This window comes from Acanthopagrus latus, chromosome 1, assembly GCF_904848185.1.
Source record: "Acanthopagrus latus isolate v.2019 chromosome 1, fAcaLat1.1, whole genome shotgun sequence".
In the NCBI taxonomy this organism is placed as follows: domain Eukaryota; kingdom Metazoa; phylum Chordata; class Actinopteri; order Spariformes; family Sparidae; genus Acanthopagrus; species Acanthopagrus latus.
This window is the reverse complement of record NC_051039.1, coordinates 20629071-20646385: the sequence shown is the minus strand read 5'-3', so window position 1 is coordinate 20646385 and position 17315 is coordinate 20629071. Positions and strand designations below refer to the sequence as shown.

Here is a 17315-nt window from a genome sequence, read left to right as displayed (position 1 = left end):
AATCAGCAGCAAATTGTATAAGTAAATTGGACGAACGAGACACAGCTCTTTTTATTGCACTTTAGCGCTTCCTCTATTTACTATGAATATTAATATGCAGAAATTATGATTTTTTCTCAATAATTTCCATGTCATGTGACCCAGTGACTCCAGACCAGCAGCAGATTGTATTACTATTGTGGAGAAATGAGACACACCATTTTTTATTGTACTTTAGTGCTTCCTCTATTTTCATGAATATTAATATGCATAAATTATGATTTTTTTTCTCAATAGTTTCCATGTCATGTGGCCCACTGAATTCTGAAACTGATATCACAAAGTCTGCCCGCCCTAATATAATTTCAATTCAATTCAGTTCAGTTCAATTCAGTTTAATTCAATTCAGTTTAATTCAATTCAATTCAATTCAATTCAATTCAGGTGCCTGCAATCAATGTGAAACCATATCATCAGCCTATTCAGCACTATTAGCCACAGAAATAGCTGCCACGTCTTCATTTCTGCTTTTGGGCATTAAAGGATAAAACAAACACATTAATAACTGTAAATAATTGTAACTGGCAGTTTACTTTAAACTCCACTGAACACAGAAAACATGGCTTAGTAACGAAAACACTCATCTAAAGCATAAACTGCAGATAAAAAAACAACTTTCTGTTGCCCTGAAATTTTCAAGATAGAAGCTGTCTTAAAGATGACGATATGGATTTGATGCTTTCACTCTGCATTCATGTATAGGATCCCTGATCTGTTATCAATACATTGAGTGTATGCATTGGTTTTAAATAGCAGTGCGTGGTAGCAATATCAGATGGGATATGCAGTAGTGTCATTCATGACTTTTGGACTTTCGGAGATCGTATATTCATTACGATGCAGTAATGTATTATTCTGCCAGCTGGTTTTAGACTGGCTCTGCAAATAACAACAGATCCTGGCAATGTTTACTTCGCAACAAGAGTGACAATCACTTGTAGCCAAATATTGGTACGAGTTGACCGGTAGGCTAAATTTGTTTTCTCCAACCACTAATTAAGAAAGACATCTGCTGTTTTGGAGGTGATCTCTGGGTTTACCAGTCATGATGCTCAGTTGCAGAGAATCAGACAGGCACTAATTATTTTCAGTGGCATTACTTTGCCCTAAAGTTTAAGACTGAGTGAATCAGAAATGACTAGACAAAAAGGAATGATTGCCTATCCAGTTATCAGCCCAGTTTACTAAAAAGACTTGCTGATAGCTTAGAGTGACATTCTGAGAAATTGTCAGAGAAGTGTGAGATGCCAGTGAAGACAGCTGGTAAAGGAGACTGGCATATTTCAGAGAGTTTAAACAGCTTCACAGTGTGAGCTCTACAAGTAAAGCTAATATTTTACGCCTCGTAAAATGCCTTGTAGTGCTTGTGTGTGTGTGTGTGTGTGTGTGTGTGTGTGTGTGTGTGTGTGTGTGTGTGTGTGTGTGTGTGTGTGTGTGTCTGTGCATGAGTATGAGTGAAAGTGTGAGTGGCTTGTCAAATTGGCAAAGGAGGAGTTGTAAACATGTAAACACTACATTTGTTTGTACACATATGTTAGTGGGAAAATAGTACGTGGATCACTCGGCAGTCTATCTGTGAACAGTGGCTTCAAGGTTACATGGTAAATAATTATATGTATCATGAATGGTTAGAAAGCATGTTATTACTATGAAAGCTGTGAAATACACACGGGGACACTGGAGGGAATGGCAAATATGTTAAAATATAGATATAAAAATTGACCTACAGAAATATAAAAGTAACAACTATGTTCATATGCATTACTGTCTTTTAAGTGCTCTTCTTATTGAAAAAGTATTCATTATCAGATATCTGGCAAGTGTAATAAAGAAATTAAACGGGTAGATGCTCCAATAAAGCAAGAAAGACCTATACCTTATTTAGACGGCCTATTTCAATGCATGTGTCTGTGCCCATATTGGTAGTTAAATGGCAGATAATCTTGGTTGCAAAGTGCAGCGCGCAGTGCAAATTCAATTTTAGAATTCTATTTATCTAAATAAATTGTATTTATTCATTTAGTGAATTAGTCATGGGTGTGTTTTGGACAGAATATAAACGAAATCAATCCGAGTCTCATCTCACATTCCCTTTAAGAGCCAGAATAATGAGATAGCTTCGAGACTTTGGATTTTTCCTCTAAGAGTCATTATTGGTGTGGACTCTAAAGTGTCGGTTAACACCTGAAATAATAATGATCTCATAATGTTTCCTTATATCCTTGTTATCTCCTTATCATTATGTTAATCAAATGCTCCCTCTCAACAACAGATGGATACATACTTCAGAGAGCATTGTAACATGTACTGTAAATGGAGACTTACAAATCTGTAAACACTTACAATCTTTTGCCCTCAGTGTTTTATCCACCACTATTCAAAACTGGATAATGTTGGTAAAGGAATTCATCTGAGAACCCAACGAGACCTACAAATGAAATGCCTCAGGTTAAAGACAAGTAAGGCTGCTGCTTCAGCCACAGTTGAGGTAAAAGCCTGCAAATAAATGAAGTGAATCCTGTGTCTCTCTCACTCTGTCTCTTAATCCTGTTGCAGCCAAATGAACGTGTTTTAACTTATAACTGACAGCACAATTTCAAAAACAAATTGCATCGCAAATATTCCATTCATTCCCCTCTCCCTCCTTCCCCTCTTTTCCCATCAGCATCTCAACAATTGTAAAATCAATAACTTAAGGAATGGGAGCATGGCTCGGCTGCTTTCACTGCTGTGTTAAACTTATGATAAAGATACGTTTACAGGTGTGTAAAAATCTGTTCACTGATCCGTCTGTGTGCTCTCTTACGCAATCAGCTGTAAGTAAAGTAGTAAACAGTAACTGAACAACACTTTGAGCTAATCTTTTTCAAAGTTAAGGTGGGAGGAGTCATATTTCTTGCTGGTTAGCATATACATTATTTCTGTGGGTGTATGTGCGTGCAGGGGTGTGTGTGCGTGAATGCGTGTGTGCGTGTGTGTGCGTGTGTATCTCACTTACAATGCCAGGTATCCAGCCTCGGAGACATGATACATTAATCTATTGTGCACTGTGCATCCTTTCATTTTATCCCCCAAAGGATCAAAATCCTCCTTTTTTTTGTTTATTCATCTTTGTAACGCTCCTCAGTATTTATTTCTTTCATACACTGTACCCTGCTGCAATGTTTCATCATGATTTAAAAGCCTTTAAATTCATCTTTCCTTATTTCCTTCCCTTTTATTAATCTTTCACCTCCGTTCTCCATCAATTCTTCCATTCCTTTCCTTCGTTTGTCTAAATGAATGTGGGAGCAGTCTGTAGACCCTTTCTCCCTAAGATGACATTTCTGACATTTCTTACTATGACAGTACAAATACTGGCAATGGTATAACAGCTATACTACGGTAAACACTTTCATCTTAATCAATAGAACAACAATGCATTCTGAAATGACCTCTGTTACATTAAAATAAGATTGAGAGTTTAAACTGCTGCTATTATTTTGTCCGCCACCTGTAAACGGCACAGTGCATTCATTAAGTACCATCCGTGCCGTATTGGCTGAGACCAACTGCTGCGGCTGTGATTCATTTTCACATTTTCACACTGACAGTCACACTGTATCACTTCATGTCGACACTTTGATAACAAATGCATCTGTGTTTTGACATTGCCGTCCCACTGTGCGGCTGCGCCTGCTTAGACGGGACAAATGATGCTCTGTCTAGATTTTGCTGGTAGGAGTGGAGGTTCAACAAACAACTCAATATGTTCCAAGCCTCTTTTTAAGTTACAATCCTATTCTGCAAACTGCCTGCCTGCAATGTTGTCATGTTGCATAATCACACATAAACCCACTGTGGGCTGCAGTCTTTCTAGTTCTTTGTATCGATATGTGATGTTTAAATGCGTTGAGATTTTGAGATTGTAGTGAACTTTACTTCCTTCATTCTTTACGATCATGGACATTTTTTTTTTAAGTTATTTATTCAAACCAGGGGGGCATTATTTAGTTCTAGTTGTTCTGGAGTATATCTAAACCACAGGACATCATATCATCCCTTTGTTTCAGAAAGGATACAGGGGTAACGTGCGGCTCCCCTCTGAAGGTTCAGCAGGAATATGAACCAATTTAACCCTTGTAGTGTGAAATACTGTTTTATTGCTGCTGCTGTTACTTTTAAAGTCATGATCCCCTAAATCTTGGTGCGGAGCTGCAGTGAAAGATAGATAGTATAGTCGCATGCTTTGCACCTCTGCAACACAATGACTGAAAAGCCCTCACTTTTGTCTTCCGTGAGTGAAATCCCATGAGATTTTTCAGTGGTCTAACTGGCAAACTGAGTATAGAAATATATCAAGAGATTACAATGTTTATTGCAACTTGGCTGCCTACTGCTTTTGACATGAATCCAATCAGATAGTGCTCTTGGCGGAACACTAAGTTAAAGTAGGGTTAGGTAGGTTTCCGGTTTGATTTCATGAAATTAGCTCAGTGCCACTCCCTATGTATGTTTGGATGTACTAGAGGTGAGAGTTGAGCACGCAGCATTGTTAAACTACCCTCACCAACAACCACAAGAAATAACTGATCGAGGGTGATATTTCTGCTGTTGCAAATGTTACAATACTTTAGTATGAAGCCTCGTTTTGATCTGCTTATAGTTGCTCTGTTAATACTACTGCATGGCATTGTTATTGCAAACTCAACCCTTTCTGTCCATTTCAAATTCAGTATTACTGTCTAATCTGGTAATTGGCTTAATATTAGACCATTTTGTTTTAAATTGGCCAAGCCCTACTACAGAGTTGTCACTACAATCAGAATGAGGCAGCTACTATAGGACCCAAGTGGTGCATCTTTTTCTTCATTTTCTTGAATCCTTGAATCAAAACCATAAAACGATTCAAACCGTGATTTTTTTGTGATCCGTTGCACCCGTAATTCTACATCACTCTGACACCATTCCAAGCAATACGCTGAGCGATGCAGTGTCTTTTTGTCCAGTCAAACACTTGGATTTTATGACATCTCAGCATATTCCCAACCTCTCTCACGTCGAATAGTCATAATATTCACTATGTGCCTCCAGCGAGTTAATAATGTATGCTCCGTCTTTGGCAGCCACCGCTGTAGCTTTCACGCACCGATTGATTTTAAATGTACAGTACATTAAATAGTACAATCATCTGCCCCACTGATGCTCATGTGGTTTTGTCAGTGTCTGTGGCTGGTATCTTATCACATGATTCTATACATGTCAGCCAGTGTCTGCCATCAAATACAATTTAAAAACACAAGACAGCAAATCCAAAATTGTATTTTGAGTCAGGATACTGACAATGCAGGAATAAGCTGTCATAGACTTATCATACACACACACACATATATATACATACATATATATTGAGTTACTTAGGCAGGGAAAGTTACATTTCAATGTTCGACCAGCATTTGTCATTTAGTTCATCACTTCATAGTGTCTTCAAAAGAACATTCTCTGGCTTTTCAGTGTGTTAGCACATCACTTAATATCACTGTCACTATATCTAGAGAAATCCCTCAACACAGATATGTGGTTCCGCAGATCTGTCTATCTGCACAACTATCCGTCCTGTTCAAACAGACAACCCATCCAGATGAACAGTTCAATATTTTATCACAACGCTGTCATATCAAGAATGTACTGTTTTGTGAAATTCTACAGAGAACTCGATGCATAAAAAAGTCAGCAGCTGCCCATACTTGTCAGTCCTCATGAAAAATAGATTTCAACATTTCATCACTTTGTTGCTCTCTGTATAGTCGATGTAGATTTATCTTACTTTTTACATAGCTCATGTGACATTATCCATACAGTAGTCATCCAAAGAGATATACAGTAGTAATTCAAAGGCATTATTTACAGTCTTTTGGTTCAAGTGAAGGATATACAGAATTTATGTTTTATGATCATGCAGATTACTTGAAATGTATTCACACAGGCTTCAACTTACATGCTTTCGGTATACAAATGTGTAAAACAGACTTCATAAATAGCCTTTATACATATTACGTTACAGGTCAGATATCATCGCAGCATTGCCTGTGTGTATCTGTTCAGATGGGCACGTCTTCACTGATGTAGAGACAGAAAGAGATAACTAATAGAAGAAGTACTGCTAGTGATGTCATATGCTGTAAGTAAACTTTCTTAAACAATTTTTTAACAGCAGGAACTGTAGTAGTTGGGTTGGACGACAATGTTCCTGCTAAACAAATGTTGTGTGCGCTAAGTTCAGCATTCCAGTGTTGGGATGACTTAGCTGACTTCGTGGACAGGACAGTTATACTTTACTGTGCCAGTTGCGATGGACAAAGAACCTTTCCTATTAGTGATATTATCACAAACATGAATGCATTTGGAATATAAATAGAATTAAACTTATGAGTGTGGGGACCAAAAGCCAACCTATGGAATAAAAGGAACGGGTTAAAATTGTGTTTATTATCTGGACTGATATGTTAGAGAATGACTCTTAGCTGGTGTACCTTTTTTGGCATACAAACCAGAGTGTTTGAAAACCATGGCCGTATAGTGTATGGCTGTACTGAACCTTTGGAGGATTGTGGAGGATACACTGTGTCTTTGTTTGTCTGTTATCTGCTGGAAAACAAAGCACCACCAGTGCTAATATAATTTATGTAACAGCAGAGTGAGAGAAAGACAAGACAGGTGAAAGCACAAACAGAGACAGACAGGCACTGACTCTGAGGCAGAGCAACGTCCTATTAAAATTAAGTTGGAGAAGCAAAAAATTAAAAGAGAACGGAGAAACAAAACAGTGCCCCCAGAAATCAAACGATAAACATGATAATTTTTGTCGCCATCTCCATTTCTAAAGCATCATTAATAAATCTCATTAATTGGGTTGTTCATCTTACACTGTCTTTTGAGCTCTTTTTTACATAATCTGTCGCCATTCGGGTGTGTATTTAGATCAAAAAGGGAACAAGGCACCAGCACACATTATGCATATACGCCCACACAAAGTGCAACTCCAGCTTATTATTTGGCAGCTTGTTGTTCTGTAGGATGAAGCTTTAACACAACTTATGTAACAACAGAATATGTTGTCCTGCATTATGATTTACTTATCAAGCTCAAACTATGAGCAAGTTCTAGAAGATTCTACAAACATACTGTACACAAAGTTGTTGACACAATGCAAGATAGGCTGGAAAATGTATGAGTGTACACCAAGTCTTTCATACAGACAAATAAACAGACCACTGCATCTTATAGCTGCAATGTGGGAATATGTATGAATGTGAAGCAGCTGCAAGAACTACTTGAAAAAGAAGTTCACCCAGTTGACTTTCCCTGGATAACCTTAAAGTTTAACAAGCATCACCTACTTCAACCTCAAAGGAATATTTCAAGAATATCAATTTTTCATCACCTTACACAAACAAGAAAAGGATCCAAGACAAACCCAGTGAAGACCAGCAATGGATTCAGTACTCCAGCTGTATCATTAAAGCTCTCAGACCTCATACCGCAGCCCCATAAAGTATCCGGGGCAATTACAGGGAGCTATTATTTCACGCCTATGCAGTGTAAAGTGGCAAGTGCTTCATCTAGACTTTTTTGGGACCCCCTCCAGCTTTTCATTACAGCCTCTCTCGCCACTAATGGCTACCCTGGGAGCGTTTCCCAGCTGAAGTCAAAAGTTAAGGAATTGGGACAGTGAGCTCAACTTAGTTTCTCTGGTTGACTCACTGGGCTGTGCCTGTAACAAGTGAATATGAACAAGAACATGTTGAGTTATATATTGTCCTCCGTGTTGAGTGATGATAAATATTTATATCAACAGGGCACATAAACTTCACCTCACTGATCCCAGACATGCTAACTGGGAATACTCTGGTCTGCTGAAGCAACACTGGAAATACAATGTAATATGCATGATTTAAATGTAAGGAATGACAGACTTATACCGTCTGGATCGGTTTCAAGGTTACAAACTGGGTCAGAAGTGAAGCATGCCTCATCACACACACACACATACACACACACACACACACACACACACACACACACACAGACACACACACGCACGCTGTATGTACCGTCAAGGTAGGACAAGGGCTGCATCCAGGGGAGACATATTTAAGTCGCCACACAGCACTCTCTGGTTATCTTTAGTGTTTAATTAGTGCATGATTGAGAGAAGAGGAAATTTCATTAACTGCACTCAGAGTAATCAGTAGCAGTAGGAGCCATTTCCACCCTCACACACAAAAAGGCATGCATTAATATATTTGCAAACACACACATATACAGTATATTACAATATGCTATAAATCTATATACAGAAAATGGCACGAGAGAGAGAGAGAGAGAGAGAGAGAGACATAGAGAGAGAGAGAGAGAGAGAGAGAGAGAGAGAGAGAGAGAGAGAGAGAGAGAGAGAGAGAGAGAGAGAGAGATATTTATGATGTGCCCTCTTCCTCCTGGCACTTGGATTAAAATTTGATATTGTGTGTGTGTGTGTGTGTGTGTGTGTGTGTGTGTGTGTGTGTGTGTGTGTGTGTGTGTGTGTGTGTGTGTGTGTGTGTGTGTGTGTGCGTGCGTGTGTGCGTGTGTGTGCATGCATGTGTGTGTCTTTGTACTGTAAGCACGTGTGTCTCCTAATCAGTGTAGCCCCATAAACCTCTCAGTGTCTCAGTGGGTGTATTCTAACACCAGATGTGCTTCCCTCTTCCATATCCCATCAACCATTCTGTCCCTCCCCCAGTGAACTCTGGGATATTACCCGTCGATCCTTTGTTGAAATTTAATAAGGAGGACAGGGAGGAGGTTAATTATCATTTCTGAATGCATTTTGGCTTAGACGGTCTAGAGTTAACAAGGAGCTTTATGTCTTTTTGGGGGGGGGTTATTTCTTTTATACTGAAAGGGATGCCATTCCCCACATGCTCTAAATCATTCACAGCAGTAGATAAAAGTTGTTTCTCTCCTCAAGTTCTTAATATTCATTCACGATGGCAATAACTCTCTTGGCTTGAAAATTAGCGTCAAGTGCTGTTAACAGTGGAGGCTTTGCTGGAATACAGTACAGCAAAAGTCTCTTAAATGTTTTCAATTAATTGCCAGTAAGACCTATGTATGCACATATAGAGAGGTCACAAATCAAAGGAAAGCTCGACGGGTTTCGAGTGGTCCCTGAATGGTTGGTTGAAAATGACATGGATCCCATGCTGCGGGTTAACCCCGAGATTCCACCAGATGCATGTCCACTGCATTACGGCTCCGATCCAGTTTTGCTCCGCCGTCCGACAAGCCCCACCGGTTGCGTGTTGAGTCCACCACGGCGTATACAGTCAACAGCTGGTGTCATGAGACAGAGGAGTTCCTGAGATAATCGCAAAATCGCTTGTGACTGCAGTTATAGGTATGTGTTATAAAAACAACAACACGAAATGTTCCCTACTGAAGGATTAGTAGAAGAGCTTGTGTTTGTCTCTTTTTAGAGATGTGTGTGCTGGTGTCAACACAGAGGGTTTTATTTTGAAAAGTAACCAGATGTTACATTGTTTCAATGCATGACTTCCTGTCTGCTCTTGCTAAATTCAGCGGATTGCTGCATCATGCTCCAGCATCCACCAGAAACAGAAGTCCTGCGTATCTATTCCAGACGGCTCCGGACTGCCAGAGCTGGGATGGAGCAGATACACAGCGCACAGGACTTGGTGGAAGTTAACACATAGACTGAAGTGAAACCTATCAGCTCCGCTGGTGTGGTGGAGACGTAATGCAGTGGACACATATCTGGTGGAATCTAGGGGTAAGAGATTAAAACGACATGTTAGACAGTGCTCTCTACCATCCTCAACACCAAATGACATGATAGATTCTGTGAAATTGATGTTGTTGCCTCGAGTAGAGTATAAAACACTTTTTGCTCAACAGATGTGAGCTATTCTTGAGGTACCAAATCTCAAACTCTAAATCACTGACTAGAACTCTAATCTGTAACTCACCTACATCTAAATTATTGTCAAACACAAACTTCTTATTCTTACGTCTAGAAAAACTGCTTCTGTACCACTCAAGATTTACTACTGCAAGCCACTGATGTACTTACAACAAATAGTGGCGGGAAAGACTGTTGGGCTAGAACTCACACAATTGCTTTCAAGTCCAAGGGATCAACAAATATATTTTCCCATAAATCCTGTTACATATCCTCATACCGTCACACCCCAAACGCTTCAGAATTTTCAATTCACCACCACCATCTGTCATCAACAACATCTTAAAAAACCTAAATGATATTTTTCCTTTTCTGTGCCCTAAAATAATCTCTATTTTGACCGTTAAGAAACCTTACAAGGAAGTATTATTACTTATTATTACTATTACTGTTGCCGTTAATTACTGTTTTCCACCTTACACAAATGCACATACACAAATGTCCGAAACAAGGAATGTTTTTTTAATTTGCACAGCAGTTGGCCTTTAATGCTGAATCTAGTGGACTGGCAGCTGTTCTATCACTTCATCAAATGGTAAGATTGGCTTACAGTACTGTGAAATATTACCCTGAGTCTGTGGTCTGGATTTCACTTACTTGAATAGATTTCATGACTGACAATACCAAACTGCAAAAATATGAATCAACACATGAAAATAATAATAAAATTACCAGAAGTAATTCATGAATTCAGTTTCTTTACTTAGTCAGGATACCAAGGATTGGGGGTGTATCCAAGAATGCACTGATGCGAAGTCACCCAGGAGGGGTCACCTGGCACCTGTCACTGCTAACACAAATGGACAGAAAAGGGCTTACACTCCTGGTTCACCTATAGGCAATTCATTTCCTTCAACCCACCTGACTTTCATGTCTTTGGATAGTGTGAGGAATCTCGATCACCCACAGGAAACTGCTGTGAACATGGACAGAATATAGAAACTCACTGAATCACAAGCCTTGTAGCTACAGTGGGAAGTGAGCCACAAGAGCCAAATTATTTTGTTAGAAAGCCAAATGTGGAGCCACTAGTGCACAGAACAAGATTAGCAATGAAACAGTCAGTTAAATTTGCTCAAGATCCCAAGGAGCCGCATTTTTCGTTGAATTGGGATCTGAATGCACATACAGACTTCAAACAGATGGCAGCTATAACATTCAAACTAGACTCCCACCACTGAATTAGTGGTCTGGAAGGACATAAGACACTGTATGTTGCCCAGGGCTTAGCTAATCCAGAGCCATGTGTACAAACACAGATGAGATGATGGCAAAAAAACCTCACACTCTGTGGACACTTACTCTTCATCCCTCTCTCCTGTCATCCTCTTCTTGCTCTTTAACCACCAGTGATGAAGAGGCCTAAGTACAGTCATCAGGGCAGACAGAGGAGAGGTTTGAGGCCATACAGTCGGTCCCAGATCTCTATTTGCACATTAAACGCACACAGGAGCCCAGTTATACTAAGGTAAACTGAGGAATAGGGATGTGTACTGAGGATATAGTGTGGCACTGATGAATCTTTATGCATTTGTATATTTGCATCAATGAAAATATGTTTATTATCTACATTTTGTGTTGTTGCATTGTATCTGCCTGTGTGTTGCTGTGCTTTATCATCTCCCATTATGGTTCCTAAGCTGCTCTGAGCCTGGTGTTTATTACAACTGAAAACCAAGTGTAATGGATTACTGCACTACTGTCAACTGTTTGTCTGGAGTCATGTATGCATTACGTCCCAAGGCTCATAACTTGGAAACAAACATCCATTTACATGAAAAGCAGAGGCACACTGTCACACTGTTGTGGGCACCAGCAAGGGCTGTGAAAAGCATAGGACCCGTGGACAAGCATGAACACACACACACAACAGGAAAAAATTAACAATTTACACCACACTTGTTTCCAATAATGGACACAATGTTGTTTAGACATTCAGCCACACATGAACAAACTTTGATTCCTGGAATAATTAATATACACATGCAAACAATCACACTGAATGACAACTTACAAAAGGTAAACATACAAACAAAAACACACTATAGGGCTCACATATGTGTTTCTCTGCTCCCTCTACACAGACACACACGCTCACACACACTCACACACACACACACCATCTGTGTTCAGCCCCTAACCAGCTCTTAAGTATCCGTGTCTTTCGAGGAGCACAACCCATTAGTTTCCGGAGAGACACAGCTTTAATGTGTAAATGTGTGATAGAGTGTGCGTGTGTTGTGAGAGTGTGAATAAGCAAGAGAGAGAATTAGCACTGTTACAGCGATAATGGCATTGTGTTACGGCCATAACGGTGCCTCGGTTGCATATAGTCATGCTATGTGCCAGCCACTGTTGGAAACTGTATTTAGTTCTGGGACATGAGGGGAGAAGCCATTACCGAATCCCCTTAGTCAAATATGGACAAGAAGCAGTACAGCAGAATGGCAGAAAGCGCCCCCAAGGCTCAATTTATTGTCTCTGACACATTCAGGAATTGGTTGAAAATAAGTTGAAGCTTAAAAAACAGCTCAGAGAAATAGACTGAAATAGAGCGAGTCCATATATTTAAGAATGTACCTTGTGGCTTTGGATTAAAATGTGTAATGCAAGTGTTGAATTGGATTTCAATGATTTCTGGCTCTGAGGTGCAAAGGCTCCCAGCGCCAAAATGAAAATGTTAAAGTTGCAGTTCCATTTTTATTTTATTTATTTTTTTCATCTGTTGCAAGCATCATATTGTTGTTTACTGCACTTAGGCAGACACATCTGTTTGATCAAAGAAAAATAAGAAGCTGTATGAATGTGCATGTAATCTGATTGTGTTACATAATTTATTTAAGTCTACTCAGTTTTTAACCTGTCAGTCATTCACTCCATTCTCACCTGTCTAATGAGGTACAATGACAGTCATCCTGTCAAACTAACTCAAATGCCATCCTCTTCGGACATGTCATCAAATGTCAGTGCACTCTTTCTCTGCCCTCAGACTTTTTCCAGCTGTCTCCTGTTGAACTCTTGCTGAGTCTGTTTGTCTCTCCGGGCTTGCTGCCTCCAGACACTCGCACCTTTCCTCCTGGCATATAGAAAACGTCTAAAAGTGATTTCTCTTTCCATTATGTTGACATACAGACCTCAGACAATAGCAGCGATGACAAAAAATGACACACACAAAGCCAAATTCCACATTTCCACCTTGCAAACTCATTGGGGGATTTGGAGGTATTTGGAGAACCACAGAAAAAGAAATATGATATTGTTTGACAAAGTTAGAGGTAACAGATAACAAATGTGTCCCAAGACTGCGGCCAGGGCAAAACATATATAGGCTGCACAAAGGATGGGGACCACAAAGCTAATATTTCTTACTCACTGTTCCTGCATTGGCCTGTCTGTTGTCGTTTATTTAAGTGTGTGTGGCTGTGTTGATATGACAGAGAGACAAAGTGAAAGAGAATGAAATGTTTACCCGCTTCCTAACCACTTTTTGTGCTATGTCCGAATATGGGTTAGATGGATTAAGGTGACCTAAGCAAGTAGTCTGGCTAAAAGGTATGGCACAAAAAACTAATACTTATTCTGCCTGCTTTTCAATGTATGTATTGTAGTAAAGTACAATATATTATATATATATATATATATATATATATATATATGTGTGTGTGTGTGTATATATATATATATATATGTGTGTGTGTGTGTGTGTGTGTGTGTGTATATATATATATATATATATATATATATATATATATATATATATATACACACACACACACACACACACACACACACACACACACACACACACACACACACACACACACATATATATGATACTTGCTCAAGGGTGACTATTAACTGCACTCAGCTATACATGTACACACAAACTCTGGAATCCTCTGATCTTGTATTAAACTTTTCAGCCTTGACTGTCCACAGCTTAATTGCTCAAAATGTGGCAATTAGCTGTAAGGTTTAAAGTAAAAGTGAGCTGGAAAGTGCATTTGTATCCGTCCTTTGCCTCTCTGATCTCTTCAATCACTATGAGATGTGAGGGACAGCTTGTCATATTTTTCTTTCTTCCGCTCTTTGATTATGTTTCACCTTTTTTTGTTCCCACTCCCTTCATCTTTTCTCTGTTTAGACAGGTCTTATGTGGCGGGTTTAATCAACTGGAGCTGATTTAAATAACGTGCGTGTGTGTGTATATGTGTGTGCTGCTTCATTAAAAGAAAGTGCGTGACTGAATATATATTACCTTGATGAAACTTTAATACGTGTAAGACTGAGTGATTTGTGTGATTCCTAATTTGTCTGCATGTGTATGTGTGTAAGAGCATTTCATTAGAATGACAGGAATGTGTTTGAGTTTTTGTGCATTTGTATCACTTGATGTATATGTATGCAGCATGCGTGTGCTTGTGTTGATTTGTATGCACAGGCTTATGAGGTGTATATGCAAGATATTTTCAGCTCAGCTGTTTGTGTAGTTTCAATCTGTATAACAGCAAACACACAACTGGTATTCATGTGGGTGCCACTTGACATTCACCACCCATCCCAATACTGTTGCTGACCAAGAGGTCGTATGACTCCGCCTCAACGGGTCAGAGAGGCTGCACAAGGGGAATCTGCACAATATTAGGCAGGTGGTTTTAAAGTTGTGTATGATCCGTTTATGTAGATCTTTGGTTTGTAGATGATCAAACAAAAGAAAGTATTGAAACCTAGTTCATTCAACATAGAATTCCAAAAATGGCCCAGAAAATATTACTGTTTTAGAAGTTGCAAGAAATACCTGGATTTCAAGCTGCTGAAATCCAGTTAGAACTCAAAAGTTATAATGGTTAAGTAACAGTTAGTACTTATTCTGCTGTTGTGTGTCACAGTTAGTGTATTAAAAAAAAAAATCTGAAGGCTACAAGTCCATCTACAGAGAACTTGATGTTTCTGTGAATGCCCTCCTTAACATTATCAAGAAATGTAAGGCCCTTGGGACTGTAGCCAACCTCCCTAAAAGAGGCAAAAGTTAACCCAAGACTGTACTGACGGATTCAACAGTGGAGAAAGGACCTTTCACAGGCAAAACAGACTAAAGCTGACCTTCAGACTCACTAAAAGGGGGCTCTAGAGGGTAGCACTCTGTGTTTACTGGAAAAGTAAACTGTATCAGAAAGTGTAAGAAAATAGCACCATACCAACAGTCACATGGAGGAGGTTAACCGTTGGTTTGGGGTTGCTTTGCTGCACCTGGTTGTTGGTACCTTGAAAATGTGCTTGGCATCATGAAATCAAAGATTGCCAAGGTGTCACAATCTCCATCAAAGATCATGGCCATGATCTTTTGACTCAATACACACATCATCAAGCACCCAGAATGGTTCAAAAGAAAACACTTGACTGAGTGGCCAGCATTGAGCACAAATGTAAATCTCATTGAAAACCTGTGTAGTGTGAAGAGATTTGAAAACAGCAGTTGAAAGAAAGCACACTCAAATCTGAGAGGACTGGAACAGCATCCAAAAGAAGAGTGGACCAAAGAGCCAGTAGAGAGGTGTGGGAATCTCATCGAGCACCTGACAGCAACTATTTTTCCACAGGTTGTGCTTCCAGTTATTATATCTGTAACTGTAATATTATCAGTGAAAAAAACAAAACATGGAGACAGAAACACAATTGTGAATTTGTCTTTAAATATGCAAAGGGGACAATGTATTTGGCCACGACTGCAGATTTCCATTGTGTTTTTTTGTGATTATTTCTTTGTAACAAGGATGAAGGATGACTGTTTTTTTTATCCCTAAAAGTTTTAAGCAACTGTAACAATCCATGTCTTTCAAATGTTTTCTAAGACTACAGGGCAATGCGTTTTTTTGATGCTCTGATCCTATATGTCTGTTAAATGTAAGGGTTAAAAAACAAATATAAAAGCCTTTGTCCTGTCCTGATGTGTGATGATAGTATAGCTGCGGGCACATTTTGTCCCAAAAAAATTAAAATACATAAAAACTGTACAATGAAGAGGATGAAGTGTGTAGATTTGTGTCTGTATATGGAGTTGTACTGTACTTGGTAGTTCAATATACAAAAAATACAACAATTTTCCCTCAATGTGTTGTCACAGAAAACAATGTCTAGTCAACAAAACAATCCCAACAGCCGAACATTTCCACAATCCTCCAATATAGAGAATGAGAAAGAATTCTATTAAAGTTCCACTATAGTTTGTGTTTTTAATAAAAGAAACATGGATTAGCAACTATTTTGACAATGTCTTATCTTGTTTCATCTTCTCAAAGGTGAGAATTTGCTGCATTCCCTCGTTTTACATAACAGTACCATGAATACCTCTGGGTTTTGGACGTATTTTAAAACACAAACAAGACACTTTTTGGCATCACCAAGAGCTCCAGATAGTGTTGAAGGGCATTTGGCTCCATAATATTCAAGAAAATAACTAGCAGATTAAGATCATAAGTTGAAGCCCTAAAGATATGAGTTTATTTTAACATCATATTAAGTCTAACAGCGCATCAGAGTCTTTGCAAGAAGGGGGATAGTTTAGGTCAGTAAACTGCCCAAGGTTCTATTATGACAAGTTAAACTGAAAAATATTAAAACACTCGACACTCAACAAGCACAAATGAGAAAATAGAATTATTTGTCAAAGGCCAAATTGGTCAAATCTATATACAAGACAAGTTTTGCCACCAGTCTCCGAACAGAAGATTAAGTCATTCTCCAGTCCATTTGGTGATAGTTGACGCATGACCAGAATATTTATCTCTGTATTACTGGATAAAAGGTTTGTGTAGTGACTCATCTATTATGAGTTAAAAGTCAAAACAAAAGTTTCTACAGTAAAGTCAGTAACATGGGTGAGGGGACACAAAACAGAGTGACACCCTCCTAACATTACAATGTACAGCCTGAAACAGAGAACAGAGACAAGGCAGCTAACAAAATGGGAACATATTGGAGAGGTAGAGAAAATTCAGGGAAAGAAAGAATTCAAACCCTGACATTAACCTCACCTAACCAGCAGGTTGCCACACAGGTATGGTATGTTATTGTCCTATTAAAAATGCTGTCTGTAGACTCTCCTCATTCATGAATCACTGTAAAAATGACAATGAGTGACACAATAAAGCAAAGGAAAACTGTTTACAGCGCTAGCCCTGAAGATCATTGGTGGATTCTTTGAGTTTCACTTTCACTATTCACTATTAAACATAGCCCTACTGTTGTATTTTTACGATTTGATTTCACAAAACGT

The 17315-nt window shown here is 39.0% G+C and overlaps 1 protein-coding gene across 7 annotated transcripts in view; it reads right to left on the bottom strand.

Annotated features, from left to right (window-relative positions):
- The window catches only part of LOC119028631 (zeta-sarcoglycan), a 325032-nt gene that overhangs the window by 198791 nt on the left and 108926 nt on the right, over window positions 1-17315 (bottom strand). The window contains exons 1-3 of one of the 7 annotated variants that reach the window (XM_037114868.1): window positions 12926-13028; window positions 11342-11401; window positions 10901-10955 (exon numbers count right to left, since the gene is read on the bottom strand). The exons of 3 other annotated variants lie outside the window; for them this stretch is intronic. In XM_037114868.1, coding sequence (XP_036970763.1) covers window positions 10901-10955; window positions 11342-11364 — 78 coding nt within the window. In that variant the 5' untranslated portion in view covers window positions 11365-11401; window positions 12926-13028. Of the gene's footprint in view, window positions 1-10900; window positions 10956-11341; window positions 11465-12925; window positions 13029-17315 lie in introns of those variants that run through there. 3 more of the 7 variants (XM_037114843.1, XM_037114850.1, XM_037114859.1) reach the window with 3 other exon arrangements.